This window comes from Ochlerotatus camptorhynchus, unplaced genomic scaffold, assembly GCF_037179485.1.
Source record: "Ochlerotatus camptorhynchus isolate MF236.1 unplaced genomic scaffold, CSIRO-AGI_Acam_v1.1 ptg000655l, whole genome shotgun sequence".
Lineage (NCBI taxonomy): Eukaryota > Metazoa > Arthropoda > Insecta > Diptera > Culicidae > Ochlerotatus > Ochlerotatus camptorhynchus.
The window spans coordinates 237143-264753 of record NW_027041134.1 but is presented as its reverse complement, the minus strand read 5'-3'; the positions used below and the strand labels follow the sequence as shown (position 1 = coordinate 264753).

The following is a 27611-nucleotide window of genomic DNA, read 5'->3' as shown; positions in this document are numbered from 1 at the left end:
GATCGAACGTGCAGGTGCAACCGAGTAAATATAATTAGATATTCTTCACTGCTTCTATGGTTCGGTCCGATGGTGATGAATTCGTCTTTCATTATCCAGGAGCAAAAAGGTTGGCTTGTTACCAGTTGTGGTCATCATCAGTGATTCTCATTCCTCTTAGGTTTCCAGTTTATTTCCTATTATTTGTGTTTGCGTTGCAGACCATCTGTTTCTGTTTCGATCCCTTGTAGGTATAGCAGAATGCATCAGAACCATCCGGCCTCTTTGTTGTCGCTGGTGGAGGAAACATCTCAACTGAGCCCTTACAAATTTCAATGTGCATCGGATGTTTTCCTGCAGACGCTCATTGACAGGAGGTTAGGAAATAAAAGAAGCTATTGAATAGGAGCGAATGGTACGGAAAGTGAGAAATTCGATATCCACAACGTATATTGAAGATAACTAATCATTATCGGTCTGCATCTTGAGTTGAACAGAAGCAGCTTTACGGTTAATCATACTCATTATACTTTTGAGAGCTAGTTTTTGTGGGCAAATGTGTTTATTTGAAGGCTCATTTTTAAAGTTCTATTATCCATATTTTTTCACATTAACTAATTTTCTGAAAAAGATTACAACAAAATCAGTGTTTAAGCAGCCGGTTATTTGACACGATTGAAACGATTATTGGGTAACACGGTTTGAGTGCAGAGCTGTCGCTGGATAGCTCCTCCACACGTAACCGGTTGGAACCTTACGGGATGTTGGACCAGCAGTTTTGTGGATGCGCGCTTGCAAAACACGAAAAAAAACGATCCACCATGGTTCAAATTTAGAATTTCCCTTTCACTAAATGTGCTCCATTTTTAACCAGCAGCGGACTTCGTATGTGGGTACATATGGATGCCATGCGATGCGATGAGATGCGCTGAGCTGAACGTTAACGCATCTCGATCCATTCGGGCCATGTGCCAATAACACGAGCACATGGTCTCGCCGTTTCGACTCGACTCGTTTTGGTACTATGCTCGCGCTCACAATACAAACCACATCGAGATCATCACGAGATTGCAAATCCCTTCGGCACGGAGAATTGTCTTTGTCGGGTGCCGAATGAATGAATGTAAGGAGCAAAAACATAAATCATGAATCCACATATTGTTGTGCGCATTACTTTTCATGCCCATTGCAGGTTTTGGTAGAAGCTTCGTTAGGTGTTTGACCCAAGCAACTTCTTTGTTAAAATAGCCTAGTCAGAGACTTTAAAGCTCATGCTGATCCCTTGCCAAATGATTTCGGAGATTTTATCAATGTAAATATTTATTCAATTTTATGAAATTTTGCAGTGATGAATATTTTTTTGAAATGTTTTGTTTTTACGAATTTATTGCATTCTCGCGAACTGTTTTCAGCACAGCTCGTCAGTAGACGTCGGTCTACTAGTCCATAGTCTTCGAGATATTTGAGCCTTAATAAATAAAGTGATTGAAACTTGAGACACTGCCAATCGGCTAAAATATTTATAAACTATTTAAAAAACAATACCAATCGAAAGTAACTCACTGTTCACAAACAGATTTTCATCTATCTATCAAAACAATACGCGATAAACAAAATTTGTCGAAATGTTATACTTTGGGATCAAAGTTCATTAATGAATTTTATTTTTAACTTGTGAGCAATTATTCTTACAAGTATCACACATAAAAATGCTTTTGTAGGCAGCGCTGGCATGCCCAACTTTTCACACATATTGCTCATTTGTTGATAACTTTGCACTCCTTTGCTGAAATATGGTTTTTATTAACGCAATCGATAAAAAAGAGTTTGAGGCTCACAAAAATACGTAAAACACAGGGGATTTCCAGGTAGGCAATAGGCTCATTGGTGTGAATTTAAAATATTCTGTGCATGTCTACAGTGAACTGTGATCCTAATTGCTTAAAGTAAAACCAAGTTTCATTAAGTGAATGGTTATTAACAAAAATTGTATGAAATAATGAAGGTCATTTAATTTCTAGTTTCTTGCTTAGCTTTACTGCTCGAATAGATAGAAGCGGCAAACATACTTTTGCATATAGAAACTATGATCAATAAAAAATAAAAACGGTCCTTAAAATCATCAAATCATTTTATAAACTGAAAAGTTTCATCACTGGGCTGAACCCGCCACCTCCAGCATGGTTTAGCGTTAAAGTTACGCCTTTAGATACTGAGCTAAGCCCATGCTACGTCATTTAAGTTTGTTCAAAGTGTTCAGAAGTTGTGGTATAGGTCACAATACTCTTCATTTGTATGCACGTATGAAAGAAAGATGAAAAGTCTGGCGCAGAGGCAACACATTTGCTCTCGCTAAAGATGGACCTTTCATTATCGATACCTCCGTCGACGTTGAAAGTGAAATTTTGTGCCATTAACTGACTTTCGTTCAGGAATCAATATAGAAAATCTACGTGAATATTTGTGCAGTTACGGACATATTCTATCAGGATACTCACGTTCTGTTGCACTCTCCAAAATTATGCTACCTCGTTTGTTTGTTTCACCGATCAAAAGCAGTAATAGGAAGGAAGTCAATTAAGTACCGTAATACATTATACTATGCTCATCATAGCCACCAGCTGCGAATTATTCTGGTGCTTAGATATTATGACCCACTTTGGGAGAGAAGTTTGTAGGGGATCTAGATAGAGTGTGTGTTTATTGAGTTTTGCAAAATACACGGTTGTTCTTTAAGCACTACGGTGTATGCGTGAATTACATAGTTATGGACTATGCATAGTGGGAATAACAGTGTTAGACCTAATAGAATAACATCATATAAGCAACTGAAATGTTAATTTTTCGTTGGTTAAGGTAAGTCACATGTGTTGTTTTATGTGAGTGATATATGTCTAACCCCAGAAAAACGAACTCTGTTATCTTCGGTTTATGGAGAAATATGATTCATCAGTGGTGTAGTGGTAAGCGTGATTACCTCTCACCCCAGCAGGCGTGGGTTCAATCCCAGTCGGCGCAGCCGGAATGTTTTGAGGCATAACATCTCTGATCACGCCTTCCTTCGGAAGGAAAGTAATGCCGTTGGTCCCAGGGTTCATGAGTTGATGAGTCGATATGTAGGTGTGGGAGCTGCCTTCCTGGTGTCGGTAGCATTAGTGCTCAGCACGGAAAACAGGATCGAGGGAAAACATATCAAGGAAAAAAATAGGATTCACACAATTATTTTGATTGATTTAGTTGATTATCAAATATGTACCTTTATTACTAAACAATAGTATATTCACATGTGTTTGTTTTAAGAATTTTTAGTAACTTCATTAATTATTTATCAGTTGAGTTCTCATAAATGAATTACCATATTCATACAGGCTCACATCAGATACAAAAAAGCAAAGTAAATACCAATATTCCAAAGCAAACTTCCTCCTTGAGCAAAAATAATAGTGACCTCAATGGAAATTTAATCCATCGAATGAAGTTATCAACACGCAATGCAGACCAGCTGCCATTCTTTCTATATATACCTATAATCTATCCGTGGCTCATATAACCGGTACCCATTGGTTGCTCGTTGGTGCTCAATTTAGCTGTACCGTAAAAGGTAATTAACACCGGAACCTTACAAATGAGTCATTAATCACACCTACTTCATCAGCGACGCGATCCAGAACGCGCGATGAGTGGAATGGGCATTTTATTCAATTTCTTTGTCCTGCATTTATTTCAGATTTTTCGTATTGAAAAGAAAAAAGACGTGATAGAGCAATGATAATCGTTGTTTTTTCGCCACAGTTCAAGTCAGCTGTTTAATGTCAAGCTTACAACGCGTATTAATAAGTTTGATGATAGAAGGTCTGCTTACGTCACAAAATAATTAATTCAGTTAACAATGGAGTTAGAACCCTGAACCAGGGTTCTACGTTTTCGAAGCTCTAAAATGAATTCGAGTTTTGCTTTCTTTCATGTAACGTGGTTAACGTATCATTTCTATAAAACTTGCCGAAACGAAAATTAAAAATAATCACGCTTAGATTTTCTCGTGCTTGTCCCGTTTTCGTTATTTTATTTTCGATAAATATGCGGATGGAAGATAAATTAAACATATAACTTGTATTCTTCAAGCGTTTTCATGTAAGAAATGCTTCAAATATATCACATATATATCACATACGTCATGAATTATCGTTTGATGTGCTTCATGAAAGACGAACAGATCAAAGTCGAGCGTATGTATTCATGTAGATGAACGCGCTGAATTTATGTATGGGCCCAAATTAGGTACATTTAGGCCGACATTACATCAATTTCCCCTACATGATTTTTTGCAAATATTTCATACATCAGTTTGAATTACGTTGATCGATGTTACATCTTATTTTAGCTGCGTAGGAATATGAATTCATATACTGGCGACAATGTTTTGATGAGACAACTAAACCCCCCTTCCACACAGTTCGAAAAGTAGTGTACATTTCTGTTACTATTTATGATGCACATAAATGGAGCGTAATATATCATACAAGTTTAATTGTCGATCGTGTAAATTGGTGAGACATGTTATGAAATATTGCATGCTCCTCTACTGATCTTATTCTTCGAAAATGTACCCCTCTAACTTCGAGTATTCGGCCTAACTCCTACTAGACCAAGAATGAAGCAAATTTGGTTACGTAACATTGAATTATTGTCTCCGTAATGCTGACGCGATTGAGCCTTGAGGGTATGAAAAAATCGTAATAAATGTCAAACAATTTTGTTGAAGAAACTATGTTCTTATTGCTATTTGTTGTTTTGTTATTCAATATTTTCTTGATGAATTCCTATGATTTTTTAATGTTTCTTGATATGATTTAATATATTCTCAAAACACTGATTTAAACAAACATATTTCAGGCATTTAGAGCTCAAATAATTTCAGAGAATTATAATCATTTCGTCTTGGAATCTGAATTTCGGCCTCGCGAACTAACAACACAAACAGGTAGGAGAATGATTCCTCTACCAGTTGGTATAGTTAATTTGTGAAAGTGAGCTTTTATTCGCGAGAAATCGGGGATTTAAGTAATTGTTAACATAAAAAATGCGCCATAATCTAAAATCAGTCCGTATATGCCTAAATATTTACGATGCTTAATTTTGAGAAATTTGGTTTCAATCATATCTGTTGCCAGTTGTTTGATTAAGAGTTCAGAAATGACTCTGCTGAACATGGAACACAACATTTCGGAGCCTTGCCAAACTATTTAAGTTTGAATGAGGCCGTTACTAGCTAAAACTAGGTGTGGAACTAGAAACCGGTGCCCTTAGTTTTTTTTTCGCAAATTTTCTCACACACACGCATGCTTGGCATGCACAGTTGTACACACCAACTGCTCATTTGTCAATAACTTTTCACTCAGTTGTTGAAATTTAGTTATCTTTAAAGTAATTGATAGATTAGGATCATAGTTTACTGTAGAGTAGGTAAATCTAATCATTTGAATCAACGCTAATGAATTTTTACTCTTAGAATCCGAGATGTGCAGCGAGCATTTCTTACTTCATTTTTGCAACGCAATTCAAATACAGTTTAGTACTAGAGTTAAAATCTCCTTTTCTCAACGTATCTATACAAAGCTTAAACTCTATTCTATCGACTGCTTCAAACAGAACTATGTTTCGTCAACTCTGTGAAAAGTTATTAACAAATGAGCAGTTCGGGAGAAAAACTGTGTATGCCAAGCATGTACACACGTCTTTTACCGATGATATGTGTTCACCTCTCAGTATCCTCTATCTTTCTTATAAACAATTAAAATTGACTACAAGTTGCTAACCGTAATTAAACTAGAAAAATGCTTCACATCGTGGAATCGATGTACCTTGGTTACTAGGTGCTCTAGAAGTATTAGAAAATATAATAATTCGATAATTCTTGGATAATTTAAATACATGTATAGATTTTTCTAGAAATTTTCATGAAAACCCTATAAAAATTCGATAATTCTTGGATAATTTAAATACATGTATAGATTTTTCTAGAAATTTTCATGAAAACCCTATTACTTGCATTCCATTTGGAACGATAATGTTGGGGTTTTCCCTTAGCATGTTTCTATTTGAATAATTTGTTTACGAAACCGCATAAATCCATACGATTCAAATGCTAGAAAACAACAAAAAACCTTAACGAGGTCTTATGTGGTTTCTCAACAAATTAATATTTTTGGCCCTGATTTACAGCGGTTTCTCTCGTAAATTTTTTTTTATATATCGGGGAATATCGAAATTCTTTTGCGATAAAAATGTGACTTTGTGTTTCTCAAACAAATGATTCAATTATTGGTGACCATCTTGAGTTTGTCCAATATATTGTATTTTATGTATACCAAAACAGCTGAGTTTTTCACAAAGTTGCCTCTCACCAATTTAAGAAATAAGCACTCTATTTAGAAGCTGATATTGTGAATAATCCGCACAGTGTTTTGGGATATCCAAATCCGTTTTTTCCTTGATTTGTTTTCCGTCGATTTTGTTTTCCATGCTGAGCACCAATGATACAACGGCGCCGGTGGTGTAGTGGAAGCGTGATTACCTCTCACCCCAGCAGGCCTGAGTTGAATCCCAGTCGGCGCCGCCGGGATGTTCTGAGGCATAACATCTCTGATCACGCCTTCCTTCGGATGGGAAGTAAAACCGTTGGTCCCCGGTTCATGAGTTGATGGGTCGATAGGTAGGGTCCAGGTGTGGGAGCTGCCTTCCTGGCACGTCGGTAGCATTGGTGCTCAGGACGGAAAACAAGATCGACGGAAAAAACAAACCAAAGGAAAAAAAAAGCACCAATGCTACCGACGCCAGGAAGGCAGCTCCCACACCTATCGATCCATCAACCGGGGACCAACGGCTTTACTTCCGGGGACCAACGGCTTTACTATGCCTCAGAACATCCCGGCGGCGCCAACTGGGATTGAAATTCTAGGAGAAGCTTCCAGAAAAAAAAACTTCTAGCCGTGAAGCCGTGAATTTTTCACCATTTTCGCATTTTTCTCCAAACTTCTACTTCCAAGCACATCTTCAGTATCGCTTAAAACTTCTAGATTTTTTTTTTAATTTTTTTTTTAAGGAATCTAGATTCTTACAGAATAAAGTTTCTAAGAGGAGCTTCACGTGAAGATCAGACTGACTCGAAATTGATTCGAGTCTACTCAATCTCGACAAAAGTGGATTTACTCAAAAGTGAGTTGAATTTTCCGTGCTTTTCGAGGACAAACTTCTCGAATATGAGGAAAATTGATTGAGGTTTCACTCAGTCCTAGTATACTCATAGACTGAATTGCCATGATACATTATTGTGACGTGAGTCTGTGAATCACTTCTCTTCACTGCTAAGCAGGTAAACTAATTCACCGCTTCTCTTTTCGTATGTTAACTTTTACCTCTATTGGGCCTGTATCATTCAGTGCAACTGCATTTAATGTTCGCAAACCCGGTATAATCGTTTGAGAGTAAGGAGGTGCCTTAAGTGGAACGATAGGATCACTCCGATGATCTTTGTACCCAACACAGTCGTTAATCAATCGGTGGAAACTAACGATTTTAAATTGATTCACTACTTGACTAGCCCAAGCAAATCGATTAACGCACCCCATTCTAGTTGAAATTCTAGTACTACACTATGTTTGTTTTGATTCGCTATGCAAGTTTGCCAAATAAAATGAGGGGTTCGTGGATTTTCCTATGTTTCTAGGGGTGCATCGATTAGCTTGGGACCGTATATAGTACCAGAGCTGAGCCAAAAAGTTGAGCACGTTTCTTCAGAACCTTCTGGTCTTAGAGCTACCTCTATGCTTTAATCACCTATCTCCTTTGACAGAGTGATCGGGAGTTTCGCGTCGAACGTGGTTACTGGAGAATTATGTATCCTTCATACGCATCACATCATTTTGACCCAGAAAACGTTTAAGATTGAACAATGTACTACATCGTTGCAGCCGTTCATTTGGTTGACCCGCTCCTCGGTCCTGATTTTACTGCAGTGACTTTATTTCGTTAATGTAGGCTTCGTGTTGCGCCTGCGCTTCCATAGCATGAGTTTAGCTTACTACAATTCTTCTTGCAATAGTGAACGTTTAAAGACCAGTAATGCGTAAAAGTCTACCCAAAATTTGATTCAATCCTTATTAGCGGCTTTAAAAAGGATACATCGTGGAACATCACAAGTGGTTCCATTTCTTTGGCGATGTTAGCGTCTGGTAACGCCTCTGTAGGCAAACATTCATTATGCTACTGGAGAAGTTTTGGCCCATTGGACACAATCATAGAGACTTCAGCTATGTTGGAACCTTGTCAGCTATTGTATCATGCTGTAATAGGTATAGCAAAATACGCTACAAGGGAGGAAGGGTGGTGCAAGACTGCTCATAAATAGGGTAATTGATTCTGGTTGGACCTATCCAAAAACTGATGATGGTTGGACCTATTTTTTCAATCGCTACTTTAGTCAATCTTCGCTAATTTTTTTTTTTCAAAGATCACTTTACTATCATAAAAAACTCATTTTCTTCAATTTGCATGGGTGTATTATTGAAAAAACTTCAAAACAATTGAGTTTCAATGTGTTTTCAAAACAGTTCAGTTTCCACGCATTATGCCTTACTTTCAAACATACAAAAAAGGAATATTTTTTACATTTATTTTTATTTTCATGCAGTAAAATACTGCTTCAAGGTGTAAACAACACGTTAGTACGCCATTTATCCATTGGTTTCACTAAAATGTTTGAATAATTGACGAAATTCGAATAGATAAATATGATCATGGTTGGACCGACGCATGATGATGGTTGGACCTATGTGTTTCCTAAGACGGCCGCTAGGTGCGCTTCGGTTTGTCTACATCCTTCATGCGCAGCTGATTTGAAATTCGATTTCGTTTTGGCCGAGTGATCAGTTTCTTCGATTGAAAAAATGGCTGAAGAAAAAAGTTATACGGTCGAAAATCTTCAAGAGGCTGTTCTTTTAGTAAAAAATAAATCACTTACCGCGTACCAGGCACAGAAAAGGTACAATATTCCGAAAACGACACTTCACGCAAAAATTAAGGGAAGCCATGGCAAGAAATATGGAAGGGAAATAGTGTTGAGTGTTGTTTGGAGAACCAGTTTGGGGATTGGGTTTGTATGTGCGCTGCTTCTGGCAGTCCCAAAACGACCAAAAAAATCTTGGAAGCTGCGTCACTAGTTGGGCGTAAATTTAAAGGAGGAATTCCATCGTCAGGTTGGCTGAAAGGGTAACCACCGATTTCCGAACTACCACGAAAGCGCCGAAAGAATCTGTTAACATGAATATACATTAAGCACTTCTCATACACCTTCTGTGTGTGAATTAACTTGAAATAAAATGTTAACAAACTAAAAATTGTTAACTGAAACTTATTTCCGAAAAAAAAACTCCTAGGAGAAAAAGAACTATAAAACCGGAATTGAATTCTGATATTCGGTCATTTTAAGCCCCAAAAATCCCCGGGGGCACCCAGAACATGCCCGGAAGTGGCCAATTGTTATCGAATTTGGAAGTAATGTGAAGTGTCGCATGATAGGTTTTATTCCTGCCATGTCAAAATTAGGTCCATGTTCTATATACCCTGGAACTTGTTCCGGCCATATTTCCAGAACCAGTTAACCGATTCCAAAAATATTCGATAGCTTTCAATAGGACCACAATACCTATAGTTTGACGTTAAAAAAAATTCCAAATCGGGTCAATGATTTCCGAGAAAATGAGCCATGATGAATAGCTAATGCATGGATAGTGAACTTTTTTAAAAACGAAGTTAAACTCAAATTTCTTGATTTTTTTTAAATAGTAAATACATAAAAACTGTATAAAAAGGGTTTTTTCATGATACCAATAAGCTCTAAACAATGTTTTTGAACAAATATGGGCTAAACTAGCATTTGCAAAAATAGGTCCAACCATCATCATTTTTTAGGTCCAACCAAGATCAGTATAGGTCCAACCAACATCATAATTCTTTGCTGAATAAAAACGTTTTATAAAATCATTTGTTCATAATATTTAACTTTTTATGTTATTATTAGAAACAAGAAAGGTAGATCTTTCCCCTAATCGTGCATTTTTTATAATTATATGTTGAATTCATAAAAAAAAATACGACATGAATGTTGACGTCGTGTGAAACCGGCCTAAATAGGTCCAACCATCATCAGTTACCCTATATAACAGCATTTATGTATGGTCTCTTGAAGCATCAGCTTAAGACGGAGAAGTGATTCCCGTATCAATGGAGCTACCTTTGCCCGAGTCTTCACTTAACTTGTTTTCTAATTATTAAATTATTTGATTCGTGGCATGATGGCACTTCCCCGGGACACTTGGAACATATCCGAGTGCACAAAAAATTCTGAATTAGTTTTGAGCTATAGTTGACATAATTAAAGAAATTGCTTGCAAGCATGGTCACAACCTTGTTCTTTAAATTCACTTGAAATATCGCACAAATTTACACCAAAATTTTTAAAAACTTTTAAGCACCACACGCAGCAGAAATGTATACGTTTTTTCAACTGGTTTGAGCACATGAACTGACTACTATTGAACTTTTTGTGTGTGATTTGAGCTATCCCGGGGAATTATGGGTTTCGACCTAATTCAAATTTTGGGCACTTCCTCGGGGCATTCGCACCAGCTCCGGATGTGGTAAATGTGGTCTTGAGCACTCGATATGGCCATGAACTTGTATTTGATTCAATATGTGATTTGAGGTTTGCATGATGACTTCAGCCCATGTCAAAAACTGGCAATTTTCCTGGGGCCACCCGGAACATATCCGGGGGTGACCAATGATGTCTTGGCACTCGATATGGCTACCATTATAGTTTCTTTTTTTTTTCGGGCGAGGTGTCACATGATGGGTTTTGGCTCAATTCAGACACTCGCTACTTCCCCAAGGGTTTGGGTTACCATATGGGATGACATGTCTTCCTTTTCTGCAATAATTTTTGTGCGTCCTCCTTTTCCCGCAAAATGTACACCATTTTAATTCTTTCATGTTTTTTTTGTAAAATTATCATGAAAATCGTTTTCTAAGAGCATTGTTCGCAGAGCATGTTAAAGTGAACCATTGAGACTTATTTAAGTAATCCATTTGACTATTTGTTCAAAAGTAAATGCAAATTCTCTGTATTTTTGCACTACTGTTATGGAGCATTATAATTTTGTTGCTGGAAACAAACATATATTAGAAACATGCTCTATACCCTCATCATTCGATGGTTGTGACGCAACCTTATCCCATCAACCGAATGTTCTGTCAAACTGTAGTTTTTAAAGCAAATTAGCTAACTAGATCATTTGCAACTATCGGCAACGAATTATCAACTAGTAATACAATATTCACTGCAGTAATTTTACATTATGCTTTAACCCTTTTAGAATATTTTATTTTAAAATCAGTCAAATTTGTAATATGTAATGTCCCCAGTTGTTCTTAATTATCTTTTTCATACATTTTATATACATTTACATATATATCATACAAGCTTTGAGTGATTAAGGTTGCTTTGTCTAAAGCGCCTCACATATAAATCGATTTCAAATATTTGTTCATCGAATCAAAACAATTTAAAAACTTAATAAATACCTTCTATCAATGATTGATTATCGACTGAAAATCATAAATTTTGTGTTAACGCACATATTTTCTAATCATAAAAGAAAGGAATGTTTCTACTGTGGTGATAAAAATTATGGACATTGTGACATTCTCAAGAATCCAAATAAAATGTCATTCTTTTTGATTTTTTCAAATGGTAACCCTACCAGGTGTACCCGGGATATGTCCGGGTGTGTGATATTGTGATATTGGGCACTCGAAATGACTATAGCATTGAGCTTAATTTGGAATTCTCATTTGGCTACTGGAGAAGTGAAGGAGTTGTAGGGAAAAAAAGTCTTTTAGGTAAAATATACACGGTCAAAAAATGATATATAACTTATATAACAAAAATCTCCCTTTTCAATATTTTGTGAATATTTTTCATTAAAAAACTTTTGAACAATGCTAAAATTTGTGAATTTTTCAGGATGGACACTTTGAAATTGACAAAAATTCAAGAACAAAAACTTTTGATCATATGTTAAAACTCTTTTTTTGACATGGCATTTATATGTTCAACTAACAACTGTTCGACTAAGGCGTGATTGACTCTCATCCCAAAAGGCCTGAGTTCAATTCTAGTCGGCGCCGCCGGGATGTTCTGAGGCATAACATCTCTGATCACGCCTTCCTTCGGAAGGGAAGTAAAGCCGTTGGTCCCCGGTTCATGAGTTGATGGGTCGATAGGTAGGGTCCAGGTGTGGGAGCTACCTTCCTGGCGTCGGTAGCATTGATACTCAGTACGGAAATCAAGATCGACGGAATACAAATCAAGGAAAAATAGAACTACAGTTACCCATTCTCAAGAAATGTCTGCATCTGCATTTGGTATACCATTTACAGAACAGCATAATTGATCGATCCATTTCAATTCGTCAGTGGTTGAATGGCTCCATTGCAGTTTGGTATAACAATTTGCTCTGTAAACAAAGCGTTCAGTATGATGATGAACAAAAGTTAAATGTGTATGCCTATATCACAGACGGGGAACGTTCGGAGGATACTTTGAGTATTGAGAATTACTGCGTACGGCGAACGTTTCTATGCGGTCGCTTTATTGTCAGTCAGTAGCACTGTTATAAGCTGGCAGTAAAACATTAGGTACAGTAGGGCGTTGTGAAGTTTGGTTGATCGATGAGGGTGAAGTTGGGTGGCAACAGTTTCGGCCTTCACTTCGCACAGAGTAAAATAAACCGTCTTGAAACTGAGAGTGGCAAAAGTTCTCCCTCCGTTTTCTAATTCACGCAATTGTTTCCCGCAGTTGTAGAAAAAGTCGAGCATGCGATGAGTCATGCTGGGCGCATGTTATTATTGTTATGGAAGAGAAATTTGCTCAAAAGCAATGATTTCAGATTTTGGTGATGACTTTGGTAGTAAAATTAGTCGTATAACATTGAGCAAATTTTCTACTCATACAAAGGAAACGGTCCCAAATTCTCTATAGAAATTTCAGGTGGGTCCATTTTCGTGTGAACATATCACCTTGGGGGCATTGTAAACCGAGACACAAAATGTGGTTGCGCAAAGTTTTTGGCGTGTATCAGCAGAAACACTATAAACAACGGAAGCAACGAAAACTGCGCGTATAAACAAACATAATTAAAAATTCAGAACCAAAGCCCGTGAGTTTATCATTTCACTTGAAAAATGTCTACCACACAGTGTCTGTCAATGTTTATGCTAAAAACATTTATCAGCGAGCATCTTTCTTGCTTTCCGAGTGTTGTATGCTTCTGATTTTTGTTTTGCTTCAGAGCAGCATATAATCTGTACACCATATGTTGTCGTTGGTGGAGGAATCTTCTCATTGTTTCTCATTGCTTAGCCGTCAGCCCGCATTTGTTTCAATATGAACCATGTCAGAAAAAAGACATTCAAGGCGAAAGAAATGATAATTGACACGCGATGTCTGTTAAAACCATTGGAGCTAGCGAAGTTTACCCTTATGCGTTGAAAAAAAAACGAAGGAAACAATATTGCAGATACTGATCAGCTATTCAGAATGCATTCTCGAGTTGTAAAATTTTGCAGCATTGTACAGCTTTTGCATGTGTAGTTTGAAGGAAATAAATAATTTGGTGTTTTGCTCCTTGACGATGCGCACTTGACCATGGATAAGCAAGGTGTTTCTAATGGCCTCATGTAGCCTCGGGTGAGCATTACGTGGCAATTAAGTGTCTGTGAGCTTGCGAGTATGCTTGGGAGAGGTACTTTTTTTTTGGCTTCAATAAGGGCAAGTGAAGATCTTATTGACAACGTTTAAGATAAATTTTACTAAATAATCAACAAAAACTCTTCTGTTAAAATAGTTTTTAAAACCAAAATGCAAGATTTTAATGGCGTTAGACAGAAAGTGTCATATGTTACATTAACTTTAATTTAGTTTGTATCCAGTACACGCTCAAGTATATCTACCATGAGCTCGTCAATTACGATCCGCGCTACTGAATACATCCTTGTCTCATAGTGTGATCTCAAATTGCAACCAAATCAAAAATAGGATAAAAACAGAATCGAGTGTACTCAAAATGAATAAATAATTTTGTCGAAGATCGCAAATCGATTCGATTTTTGAGCAATATTGAGCATAGAATGAATTTTTGTCAAGCAAATTAATATTTTCTATGGGTATGAAACTTTGTCCACATACTTTTAACATTTTAATCATTAAAATCTGCATTATCCGCAAAAGGGGTATCAAACGTCATCATTTATCTGTTCAGAACCATTGGAATACATGTTTGTTCTGGATGTTTAAGGTTGTATCAGGAATTCTTAAGAAAGAAAGATTTCCAATGAATTTTCCTACATGTAATACAAAGTTAGTAAATTTTGAAGCTAGGTATGATGAATATTTTTCTTCTCACTGAGTAAATAAATTCGGCTACGCCGTTCAGCAAACTCGAAATCGCTGAAACTTCTCACTCCAAGTCTAAGTGCATTGTAAATCCTAAACCAGCTTGCTTCAAAATGCAATAAATAAAACACTCCGCAAATGGGCGAATCTCTCAAGCGCCCACGCACAGTCAAGATAGGTACTCCATCGTTGCGTAGAATTTTCAGTAAGCTGCACGATAGAGTCAATTTAATACCGCACGGAACCGTTGTTTGCTTTCGTTTGCAATGCATGCGACGAGCTGTGCCGGGGTCTATGCAGACGCATCCATGGAAAGAGTTGAGCGTTTCTCCAACAAGTGCTGTTTAGTCTGCCTGTCTGCCCACGTCTAAAAAAGCCAATCGCATTTTGTCCTGTTGCCTAGTTGGGTAGTAGTGTATAAAACGCCTCATCGGGACAATACACCTTTGCATTTCTACGATTCCAGGATTAATATAAATGCAAAACTGATTGGGAATCTATGTTTTTAATGGTACCACTTGCATGTTTGACTGCTGTCAAGTGCCACAAATCAATAATAAAAACAAAATCATGAAAACCATCTTTCCGATACAATTTTTTACGTCATTTTGATAAACATAATAAAGTAATTAATTCCATCTTTGTGCTGTATGATACATCTAATTTTATTGACGCTCTGGGCATGTCACACTGCATACATTCTCTTTGTTGTGGTGACATATTATATGATAGATGAAGAATTTTGACCCGCAAATTTGAAGAGCTTAGGACTTAAGTTGGGTTTAGACAAGGCAAGCTAATTGATCAACTCAGTTTAATTCAGTTGGCTTGAAAAGTTGAGCCTGGTTCGACTTTTTTCAATTCAAGTGAGTTTGGTTGATTAAATGACTTGCCTTGTCTAAGCCCAGCTTTAGGCGTTTTCGAAAAATGTTTCCTAAATTGTCATTTTACCTGTCATATAAGAGAAACATTATTACAATTTATTTCTAACTCTCAAAGCAACGGATATACATGATTACGTTAATTAAAGAGAACACGTTAAAAATAAAGTCACTTTTACTTATGGGGGCGTATTAGACCCGTTTACTCTATATCTACACTCATCCCATTATTGCCTTGCGTTTTCTGAGCATGAAGTATTAGAGGACTTTCACTTTTATTTGCAATTATTTGCTGCCTCACCACGTTAAGTAGCCAAATGGAACATCTACATAGCAATAAATATTGAACGGGTTGTGCATCCCTGAGTAGCCTCTGGGCAGATGCAGAATGGTTCAAATTATGCATCGTAATGCAATCAGGTGCAGCTAAAAATATATCCAAGGGCCAGAAAAGCAGTGCGGCGCGAAACATCTGGCACGAAATTGCAGCTTGCATCACAGATTTTGTCCTATATATCAGTGTGTAAGTTTTCATCGAAGCAAGTGCCTCTGATATAAACATACATGTGTGCAACTCTCTACTCACGCTGGGATGCACAGATTCCGGATTCTGTATCATTTCGATGTTTTAAATTTGTTCAATTTAATATCAAAACCCCTACCACCACAAACTTTGACTGAGGAACCAATACCTTCTTGCAGCTTTCCTTAAAACATAGATGTGGTTGAATCCCAGAAGTCTTCGCTGTTGCACCTCTACACTGAAGTTGCACGTTTCTCTCGGAGAGTGGCGAAGGTTGCGTCGAATCTATTTCATTTTGACCTTTTGTATGCACGAGAGAGCATGTGTCAAAGTCCAGAAGCCTGTTTGAGAAGCAGGGCGAGTGCGTTCACTAGTAGTGAATGCAGCTGGATGGAAGTACACCTAATTCTGTTGTTACGCGATTTTTTTTTCGCCTCTAGTTTTGATCATGTGATTTAAAATTTCATCCAAACTTAAGGCAACTTATTTAAAAAAATTACAAAAAATCTATATATTAAAAATGTTGTACCCATCATGCATGAGGACAAAATCCAAAAAAATAAAATCACGTAAAAACAGTATTGAGTGTAGGTACCACCTAGCTAAATATATGCATTGAGTTGTGTTGGTGATGTTCTTCAGCTACAACAGCATGATTTGTATGTGCAGCGTAGAGAAAAGGAACATATTTGACGCCAGGCTGTGACAGACATGAGAGGGTGGTTTATGTTGTTGCATTTTGGTTTATGGGGGAACATTCATCAGCGTTCGAAAATGCACGGAGAGAAACATTTGTGAACGTTATATAGATTTGATGATGGATGTCCTTAGGAGCCAGGAGTCGTCCATAATCAATATCAAGCGTTAATTTGAAAAGTGGACTGAAAATTGAGGACATTATAGCTTTTGGTGGTGTAACTAATTGTATACCCTCTGTCTCACATGCTTTGTGGAAATGTTTGTTTAAATGTTATTACCAGAATCAAGTCCTGCCTCGGGGACGGTTAACATCCATAGCTCTCACGCCAAAGTCACGAGTTCAAATCTCATCCACGAACAAGCCACAAATGAGCCAAGAGTGTTAGTGTTGCTAGTGCTTACCAGTCTTTAATCAGTGTTGTAATTGATAACGAACCGTTTGTCAGTATTATCCAAAGCTTTTGTAAGGCAGCTACGAAGCTCTAATGAATTGCAAAATATAACCGCACACCAAAAAGTTCTGAATTTTACTGGCGATTTAAACATCCATGCATGCAAACATTCATACATGTAAACTTTCTTTTTACGTAAACTAGCAGCTTGCAAGAAATGTTGCAAACAAAAGTGGACAGTTGCATACAATATATGGGATATTGCATGACATGTCTTATAAATTTACACGATCTATAATCTAAACTTGTATGATTTATAACGCTCCATTTATGTGCATCATAGTAGCGGAAATTTACACTACTTTTTTTTAGCTGTGCGGACTACATTATTTTAGAAGTTTAAGGCTTATGGCTCAATCCTAAACGTGAATATAATGTGCAAGCGAGTTGATAGGATAGTCACGCGCAGGATTCCTCTCAATTCTATGTAATGTTTATTTGAATCAATAAAGTCAGGCTTTATGCATTACTTTTTATCAATTTACCATGATAATTTAGTTTGGTCTATTAAGTTCACGTTATAGTTTGTAAAATAACACAACAATAAAATGATTATTTGAAATGTCCGCACAATGTGCCGTTCTTAAAAAGGGTGGTGAAAACCTTTTTCACTACATTTTTCACGTTTTAGAGGCTTGGTGTTTTCTAAAAGTAGCTTAAAAGGTTACTTCGCATCTTTTAAAATAGCCGCCAGAATTTTTACTAAGCTAGTATTAAACAACAAAATATAAACTTTAGTTCGGAAAAGTAGTGTTCATTATGATGCACTTAAAAGTGCGATCGTATGAAATGCATTCGTACATGCAAAGATAACCATAACGTTTTTCGTACTTGTTTCTATCGACACAAAATCAGTAGCTAGTGAGGCATTTATAACGAAACTAGCAACATAAAAAGTACTAAACTATTTCGTTGCAGATAACAACGAATGGATTCGTGGATCGAACGAACGATTTCGTTGCATAAACTAAATTTTATTTCCAACGTACACAGCAAAAAATTAATTTTGATATCACATCAAAGTGGATGCACTACAATCATGTCGAAAATTTCATGTAATTTTTATGACCACATAAATAAACAAATGCAGTAAAAGCAGCGTAATGTCAGTTCATGCATTGTAATAATGATAATTTTGTCCTTTTTAGCAAGTAATATTACACCATATTTTCGACATGATTGTAGTGCATCCACTTTGACGTGATATCAAAATTATTTTTTTGCTGTGTAGGTGACTTCCTTCAGCTATCCCTGACATAGATGGGAAGTATCAAACTGCCTATCACCAATGGTTACCATCAGCTGGCGATCACTGAGATAACAGCGAAACCATCGAAGGAGGTTACCATTTAGGGTAAGATGGGGTAAGATGCACCCCCGTAGCAATATTTATTTTTGCAAATTTGAATACATTTTCGTGGATTTATCATTCAGTATTGCTAGTTCGAAATTGTACCAACAATGTCCTTCAAAAATGAAAGGTATTTTAAACCCCAAAAAAGTAATCTTACTCCATTTTACACTACCTTTAGTCTACACACAGAGAAATGATTTTTATATTCAAATGGATATATTTTTGGCTCAGGGCCTAATATATTTTTGGTATTGATTCAAATATATTATTCGGTTTATATTCTGTAATATTTTTAGATCAACAAACCGGTTGTAGAGTCAATAATCTGTTTGTTGATTCCAAAAACCATTTTGTTGATTCAAAAATATGTTTCGTTGAAATAGTGATACAATATGTTTGAATCAATAACAAAATACATTAGGCCCTGCACAGCAAAAAAATAATTTTGATATCACGTCAAAGTGGATGCACTACAATCATGTCGAAAATATGGTGTAATATTACTTGCTAAAAAGGACAAAATTATCATTAATACAATGCATGAACTGACATTACGCTGCTTTTACTGCATTTGTTTATTTATGTGGTCATAAAAATTACATGAAATTTTCGACATGATTGTAGTGCATCCACTTTGATGTGATATCAAAATTATTTTTTTGCTGTGTGAAACAAAAATCCATTTTTCTGCGTGTAACTAATTTAGCAATCACAATTGCATGGAGCTTATCGAATATAGCTTACAAGTCGATGTAAATTACGTCTGTTTGAGTCTGTTATGATATAGGGGAAATGGCGATTTCTGCATTTATGTATGGGCCCAAATTAGGGGCATTTAGGTCGAGATTACATCCATTACTTTCTCACAGGATCTCACAGCGAATCACCTTAAATATACAAATGGTACTGCCAACGGCGACAACAGCTTGGATCTTACCATTTGTCTAGGATGTAAAAAATTTCCCGGTATCTCCACTGGATCTTCATGTCCACCATCTGTCACTGTCTGCAAAAATAGCTAATAGCAATTACCTATGTTGTGATACTTCCTTCAACGAAAACAAACTTTCTTGCATTGACATGTGTGTTACCCTTACCCGGGAACAAATACTGAAGTCGACTCTCCTTCCACAAAAACGGGTTTCGAAGTCGGAAATAATTCACGTCCGAACCTACGCGACTACCGAATCCTTTTTCGAGTTGGAGAATACTTCTCCGTTTATTAATTAATCAATTTTTTTATACTATCCTAAACCTATTTACTACGTACATAATTCTTTGGGCATTCTTACCCTCTCTACTCTCATTCTCGTCGCTCCTTAGCTGCGCGCGTCGCGTGCATATTTTTTCCGTAATGTTATTATTACCGGTCGTTCACCGATCGTTTTTTTTTGTCTTCGTTTATTTCATATAGGGGAACTGGATGTAATGTCGACCTAAATGTCTCTAATTTGGGCCCATACATAAATTCAGCAATTGACTAAATTTTCAATAGCGACCAAAAGTATCCATTAGTACCGTCCGAATGACGCGTTCATCTAAATAATATTGATAAATAGCAGATTTTTAGCGATGGGCCCAATCTTAGATCCATAGGCCAACATTAGAGCCTTTTCCCCTACCTCATGACTCTAACCCGTCATACCGTCGCCACCTAGATCCCAAGTGCAACCTTGCATAAAAATGAATTTGTTGTTTTTACCGATAATTGCACTTCGCATCCAGGGCATTATTCGTCTCGTATGTCCACTCAGCTGTTTGTAGTCCAAAGTCGAATGTGTTCTGTTTGATGACATAAATTTGCTGCGTCTATCCACCCTCTCACGGGACGTTGGCCCTCGTGGCTCTGCACATATCATCAGCATAGAATGAAAACAAAATGAAAACTAAATTTGATATTTTGATACAAGCGTTCATGATAATATATTTTGCCTACTATGTGGTCGAGTTACCGGTAACCATAACAAAAATGAGATCTAAATGGTATATGAAGGATATTAAAAATATAAAAATATTGATTTCTTGATAACAAATCCATGTATGCGTTTTGATATTAGTAATTTCGTTAATAATAAACAAAATAACTAATCAATATGTTATTATAACTATGGTAGGAAAACAAACAAAAATCTAAATTAGCTATTATTTCGTTATCATGATTTCAAATTAAGTAATCTGAATGTTTTAAAATCTATTGGTTGATCTCGAGATTCAAAAAAAAAAATGTTATTAATAATGTGCTAATGGTGCCATATTAAAGAACAGAACCGGAAATAATCATCCAGTGGTATAAATTACAAGCAAGTTTATAATGAATCGCTTTTGTCATTATAGACAAATAACAGGCTCACCTCTAATCAAAAACTGGCATTCGCGAATTTGGTACCCGAAGAAAACCCAACAGTAAAAATATGACGAACGACAATAGCATAGAAATACACGATGTGAATATTTAAAATTTAGAGTTTTTGTTTTAATGGCAAATTCTAGTGGAATTATATTCAATATAGGACACACGAATCATGTAAAAAATTAAGCTACGATGACTGTTGTATTATGATGAATGATCAATTTCTTCGCATCAAACATATTTCCACTGACATGAATTATTGAAATTTATTTTGTTGGGAGAGAACTGATAGTTAATTAGATTTATGACAACATATATTTAAATATGAGCTAAGAAATCGACTAAGCCTACGAAAGAATATTCGACAATGTATTAGTATAAGCATTAAAGACGAACATGACGAAATCAATTTTATATCAAATTGTAGATTCAATTCGCATATCAATAATGTTGCAAAATATAACTGTAAAAATCATAATTGTCTTTGTGATGTTCATAAAAAAAAACAACAAGCATCATGATTGTCTGGAAAGAAAACAAAAAAAAATTGTTCAGTGATTTTTATAAAATATCAAATTTTGTTTTTAATTATATTTTTAGAAATATCAAAATAGGAATTCAACCGAAATTTAAAAAAAAATAGCATATCAATGAACATGATTTCAAACACATAATTTATTATAATTTAGATAGTATTTTGATATCCGACTTTGCTCGGGTTATGATCCTCACAGGACGGATCCCGTTTCCATGCTTCCTGATCTCCGCAATCACAGCAGCTACCACCACCTGATATTGACATTTTATATTTGTGGACTCTGTCTGATGATTTTTTCAAACACTTTGAGAGCTTTCGATGCCACTACCAATGCATGAATTTGTATATTGTGTGGAAAGCACAATGATACTCTATCCCCAGGGAAATCGAGAAAATTTCCAACCCGAAAGATTCCCTCGACCGGACCGGGGAATCGAACCCGCCGCCTCCGGCTTGGTAATACCGTGCCTTTACTGACTAGGCTATGAGGCCCTTTAGAAAGTATCCAAACAAAACATATCATGTGACGTAGCATACATCATGAAGGTTCAATAACAATAATATTGGGTACCACCGGGATATTCGACCTTATACACCAACGACCTTTTGTTCCTTCGACCTATTGTCCATTCGACTTTTTGTCATTTTTACTATTGTCTTTCGATCTTTTATCCATCGACCTTTCGTCTTACAACCATTTTTGTGGTTATAAAGATGAGATAAAACGACAAAAAATATGTTTTGTTGATTTCACTGTTGATAAATTACTTATAGTCAAGAAATGCTATAAAAAAAATGGCAATAATTGATATTTTGAACGTTGTTGTTATGCTCCTCCATGCAAAATTGTTCATTTATCTTTTATTATGGGAAATGGCTCTTATGTTGCCCTATGGATCTGATTTTGCCCATGGCTAAAAATCTGCTATTTATCAATTTTATCTAGATGAACGCGTCATTGGGACGGTACTAATGGATATTTTGGTCCCTATTGAAAATTTAGTCGATTGCTGAATTTATGTATGGGCCCAAATTAGGGGCATTTAGGCCGACATTACATCCATTTCCCCTATATCGTCCTTTTTTTTGGTTCAACTTAACTTTTCAATACTTTAAACGTTCCCTTACTGAAAGTGACTTTTTGAATATTTTCTTTTCAGCTTTTCGTACCTATGTAATGTTGAAACTTTTGTTTTTACAGTTTTCAAAGAAGGGCTGAAGAAAGAGACAATTAAAAAAAAACTAAAAACAGTCCCTTTCAGTTAGCGCACGTTTAGCGTTATTGATGCCTTTAGTTTATTTTGCTACTTCAAGCATTCAGCTACTTCAAGTGACCATGGAATCATTTACACAGGCAGTAAACTCAAATTCTTTCCATAAATTCTCGCAGTGTTAATTCATTCAACCTCCACCCATAGGACGATTATAAAACCATGGTCGAATTGAATTTGACATATTGCGTGCTTTATTTGAAGGAACATTCACATTGTCCCTCGATCTGTGAAACTGGCAGGAGATTTACTTTATGCTGTGGTTTTATGTTGCTCTCACTGTTTAGAAGAGCCGTAAACAACACTGCGCCGCCGTATAGAGTTGTGGTGGAGAATGAATTTTTGCGCTCTATATGAGGACAATAATGAATGGTTATTTGATAATGTTTCTGGATTCACGTGCGGATGTGCGGAAGTAATAAAAGGGATCACATTTTGATTAAGGGTGGGGTGGGAGCAAGTGAAACGATGACTCATCGGTGGTAGGTTTTTGGGGGTTGGCAGGATGGTTTTTTGAAGACATTCGTTGAGTTGATTTGTTGGAAAATCAGTAGAAATTTGTCGAATGCATCAAGAAAAGTTCTTATAAATATGTTGCAAGAATGTATGTTTATATAGATCAATGCATTGCGGGTTGCAGCCAGTGCATCGGAAATTTTAGTAATAGTGATCGTAAGCCTCAAGCCGCAGAACAGATCTCTCTGGATGGTATTTGTGCATACTTACACATTGGAACATGTACCATTCTTCACGTTTTTCATTGTATGTCGCCAGCATTGAGCGTTGTTGGTAGTTGTGAACGAATAATAAACATACCTTTCAGTGCTTCTCTCATATATACATATTTGGAATAAAATTTCATGTTCTTTTAAAAGTTAATTCTTCCATTCGGTTAGTCTAGTGTACGACGTTGGTGTGTAAGAATCGCGTGTCGAGAGTGTTAGCGGCGAGAGTTGGAGTTCGGTTCGAATGTGTTTTCTTGGCAATTGCGTGAAGGGTGTATATTGCTGCCCTCTAAGCGTGTGTTTTTTTTATTGGACAAATTATAGTGCTTATTGGTGGAATTGGATTCTAATTTACTAGCGAAAAAACGAGATCAACTCAAAACTATAACCAGGCGAAAAAGCAATTAACATAAATTCAATAGTGTGAGATAAGAATTGTGCAAAATGAGAATGTTTGATGTTGGCAAATGAAGTGATAATGTTGAATGAGGTGTTGATAAGAATAACCAACTGATCATTGGAATACAGTGGATAGGTGATCGTACATCCGTTTCCGGTGGCAGCGATTCGAGAATGGATTACAGCTGGTCGGACTATGATTCAGCATCGACATACTCTTGTGAATCTGTAAGTTGCTGAGGGTTTCTAGTGGGTGTATTTCGAATTTGCTCTCTCACTTGAATAGCTTTTCTTTGTCTTCGCCTACCGAGGTTTCCAGAGAGACTTCTCAACTACAGCGTTTATACATTAGGAAGCACTGTCGAATAAGAGTGGCTTCGATTAAGACAGGCTCAATTATCGTGGCAAAGACAATCTCTTGCCGAAGCCCTTGAATAGCATTAAAGTCAAGGAGTATAATGGCTGATCGTGGCGAAAGATGAAAAGATTAAATTGAAGAAAAAAGGAAGATAATTTTCCATTTGAATGCCCGCTTTCATTCCAATATGGCTTGTGCCTTTCTGTGCGATGAGCTTCCGCAAACGAATGGCCGTGGTTTCAATGCAAAAGGGAGCACAGCTACAAAAAGGGCTATGGAACTTGTCTACATGTTGTCGGCGGATTCGGTCGTTTTAATTTTAAATGCTCTCTTTGTACATACGGATATCCACTAGACCGGTCCGAATTTACCATGCTGCTCCACATAGTACAGCTGGTTTCAGTTTGAAAAATTTGTGATCAGTATTTTGATATTTTGTTTGAAATGGACGTAGTTTTTAACGAAAATTGTTTAGAACTTTGCAACAAAAACAGAGAGCAACATTGTTCAGCAAAAATGAGAACAAATAAAAATATTTAAACTGTCTAGAATAAATCATTTACGAGTATTATACTAATGAATGTACATAATGTTTAATGTATAGAATTTTTTTAGGTACGAGAAGAACCAGCCAAAGAGCTAGAAATCTCTTATCCTTAAAAAAATATGTTTTAGAAGTCAGTCTATGTTACGTGAACCATTAGAGATAGAAAATTGATTTATTTAACAACGTTGCTTAAAATAAATTGTTCTTCAACTTTGTCGAACATTGTGCCTTACTATTTAAACTTATTAAAAAGATGATATTCACTCAATAACTACAATTTTTTTCACATCAAAAGCTTGTCTTGAACAAATGAAACAAACAATAACTGAAGACACTGTTTTCCTAAAAAGAAAGGTTAAGGACCAAACAATTTATTCCTCTTCCTCTTTGCGAAATAAGTAATTATGAGTTAAATTTTATTATAGTATGCTCCACAAAAAATTCCAAAACTTTCATACAAAATGTATGAGGTTTCTTGCTTTGTTCATACTGTATCATGGTTTATGTACAACTACTGATTTTAACAATGCTCAAAAATATGATTTTTTGCTAAGATTTGATGTTGTACGTATGTTGTACGTGATGTCAATTTTGAAGCGGAAAGTTTTGAAAAGTTCGTATTTTTTTTTCGAACTTAAGTAGAAACATATCAAACATTCCTTTTTTTCTATTTTTACAATCAATGTTTGGGATATTGTTATATTGATATTGTATTGGAAATTGGGGAGGGTCAAGTATAATTGACTTGTCACCGTATAAAATGTGAAGTAAAGTGAACATCATAAAGGGCAGTACTGGCATAGGTTTTTCAAATATGTTTCGGTCAGAGCTTTATGAATTTTACAAGACTTAAACAGATACCATTACTTGTTCCTGCTAATGAAGGCAGCGCAGAATTGAAAAAATAACGAAAAAATACATTTTAATTTGTAACATATCCTAAACTCGCTGAATCACAAATATGGTTCATATCTTTTCTGTCGGTAAATAACTTTAAGAATCGAATGGAAATGGTTTCATCCTGGGGAGAATATAGGAAGTAAGAGTTTTTTGCATTTTTATTCTCAAGGAAAAAAAATGATTAGAAAGAAAAAGCAAAATATTCAAACTTCCTGTTTTCTCCTCAGGATGAAACTATTTCAAATCGATTCCGCAAGTTAACGCCTGTAGAAAATATATGAAATATATTTTAGTTTCTACGAATTTCAGTGGTATAAAATTAAATGTATTTTTCAGTGAGAGTTTGCTGCACCCTTGCAAACTACAAAAATATCAGCTCTTTCTAATTTATTCCTAAGTCTCAAAATATTAACTGAAATTTTCCTCATAATTTTAAATTTCAGGGACCAATCACGGTTAAGATTTCAGTAATGGAATCGTGGACATTTTTCAATGATCGGCAATTTCAGTATTTCTAGTGGCACCGGTGGTGTAGTGCCCAAGTAACCAACAAGCCCGCTAATTCGCCTTTATGCAATATAAGGCTAATATGCGTATAATATAAAGCTTAGCATGGCATATGTTAGCCGTGAATCAGCCTTATATTGCAAAAAGGCAATTTATCAGTCTTGTTGGTTACTTAAGTGGTAAGCGTAACTGCCTCTCACCCCAAAGGGCCTGGGTTCAATCCCAGTCGGCGTCGTCGGGATTTTCCGAGGCATAAATCTCTTTGTCCCCGGTCCATGAGTTGATGGGTCGATAGGTGTGGGAGCTGCCTCCCTGGCGTCGGTAGCATGGGTACTCAGTACGGAAAACAAGATCGATGATATCAGTAATTTCTATAAGTTTTAACTTAATATAATTATATTTCTTTCCGCAATTTCGGTATTACTTTCAGTAGACATTTTGGAAGGATATTTCTCGTTAAAAATTGCCTATGAAGAAAAATATGTTTTCAAGATTCTTAAACTTTCATTTATTTATTTTTAAATTCTGAATAATGATATTATTAGTAGTTCGCTATGCACTTCTGCCTCTGGAATGCATCTAATAGAAAAGTTGCTTAGTAGAAACTCGTTAAATTCGACCCTTTAACATGCCGTCCTTGGTAGGAGCCGTTTTCGCTACCCCCTAACTACGTCACTGTATGCACGAGTCTTTAAATGCAATGAGGAATATCTAAACCGGCCTAATATTCACACATCGCCATATGTAATGAGGGGTATACCTGCCCCCCCTCCCCCATCATATTACACCACAAAGAAACGCCATTAGTAGTAGCGCCACTACTAGTAGCGCCACTTTCTGGAAATTGTGCTCACTTCTAAGGGATTTAAACACCATTTTCTATATTTCCATCCTGAGTGCAACCCTTGCAGTCAGCAATAAGAATGAAGCAAAAATGAAATCTGCGTTTACCCCAGTGGCTTTCAAATTGGAACCGCGAAGCCGAAGAGCATAAGCTGAAACCGGCATCATATCCAGTGTGCTGTGCGGAACTGGCAGTGGCATGCACAGTGCGCGCATAAACATAGAAATTAATGTTTTTCGAAACGCGATGGGAATGACGATGTGTAAGGACGTAAACGGTGGGAGAAGGGAGCATGTTGCACAGATTCATTAAATAGACGATGTGTTCAGCGCTGCTGGCATTCTTATGGAAACGGGAAAAGAGAATTCGGCCTATGCCGTTCCTTCTGTGTGCTTGGTTCGGGCTGGCTGAGTTCATTCTCCTGCCCTCTGCCATACCGGGAGAATCAGTCGGAAATGTGCGGAAAACCCATGATGGCTGATAATAATTGAGGATTGGGAAATGTTTTTAATTTGATTTCCTTTTGATATTTATAATTGATATTTCCACATCTCTGTGTTGTGTTGCGGATGAGCTTTTTCAAGTTTGATTAAAGTACTGCATGTTTTGGGATGTGTATTCCAGTATGTAAACATACTCTTCAAATCTGTGTAAGAGGAGGAATGGTTGGAAAGAAGTAATTACTGTTTTCTAAGGTCCTTAGAATTTTGATGACTATGACAATGCTTACAGTGCCACATGAAGCCTACACTTCCCAACAACAAATTAAATT

The 27611-nt window shown here is 36.4% G+C and overlaps 1 protein-coding gene across 2 annotated transcripts in view; it reads left to right on the top strand.

Moving 5' to 3' along the window:
- pico overlaps positions 1-27611 on the top strand; it is an 89435-nt gene that overhangs the window by 13090 nt on the left and 48734 nt on the right. The window contains exon 1 of one of the 2 annotated variants that reach the window (XM_065237872.1): positions 23469-23911. The exons of the other annotated variant lie outside the window; for it this stretch is intronic. Within the exon in view, the coding sequence (XP_065093944.1) occupies positions 23858-23911 (54 nt within the window). The 5' untranslated portion in view covers positions 23469-23857. Of the gene's footprint in view, positions 1-23468; positions 23912-27611 lie in introns of those variants that run through there. 2 annotated transcript variants of the gene reach the window in all.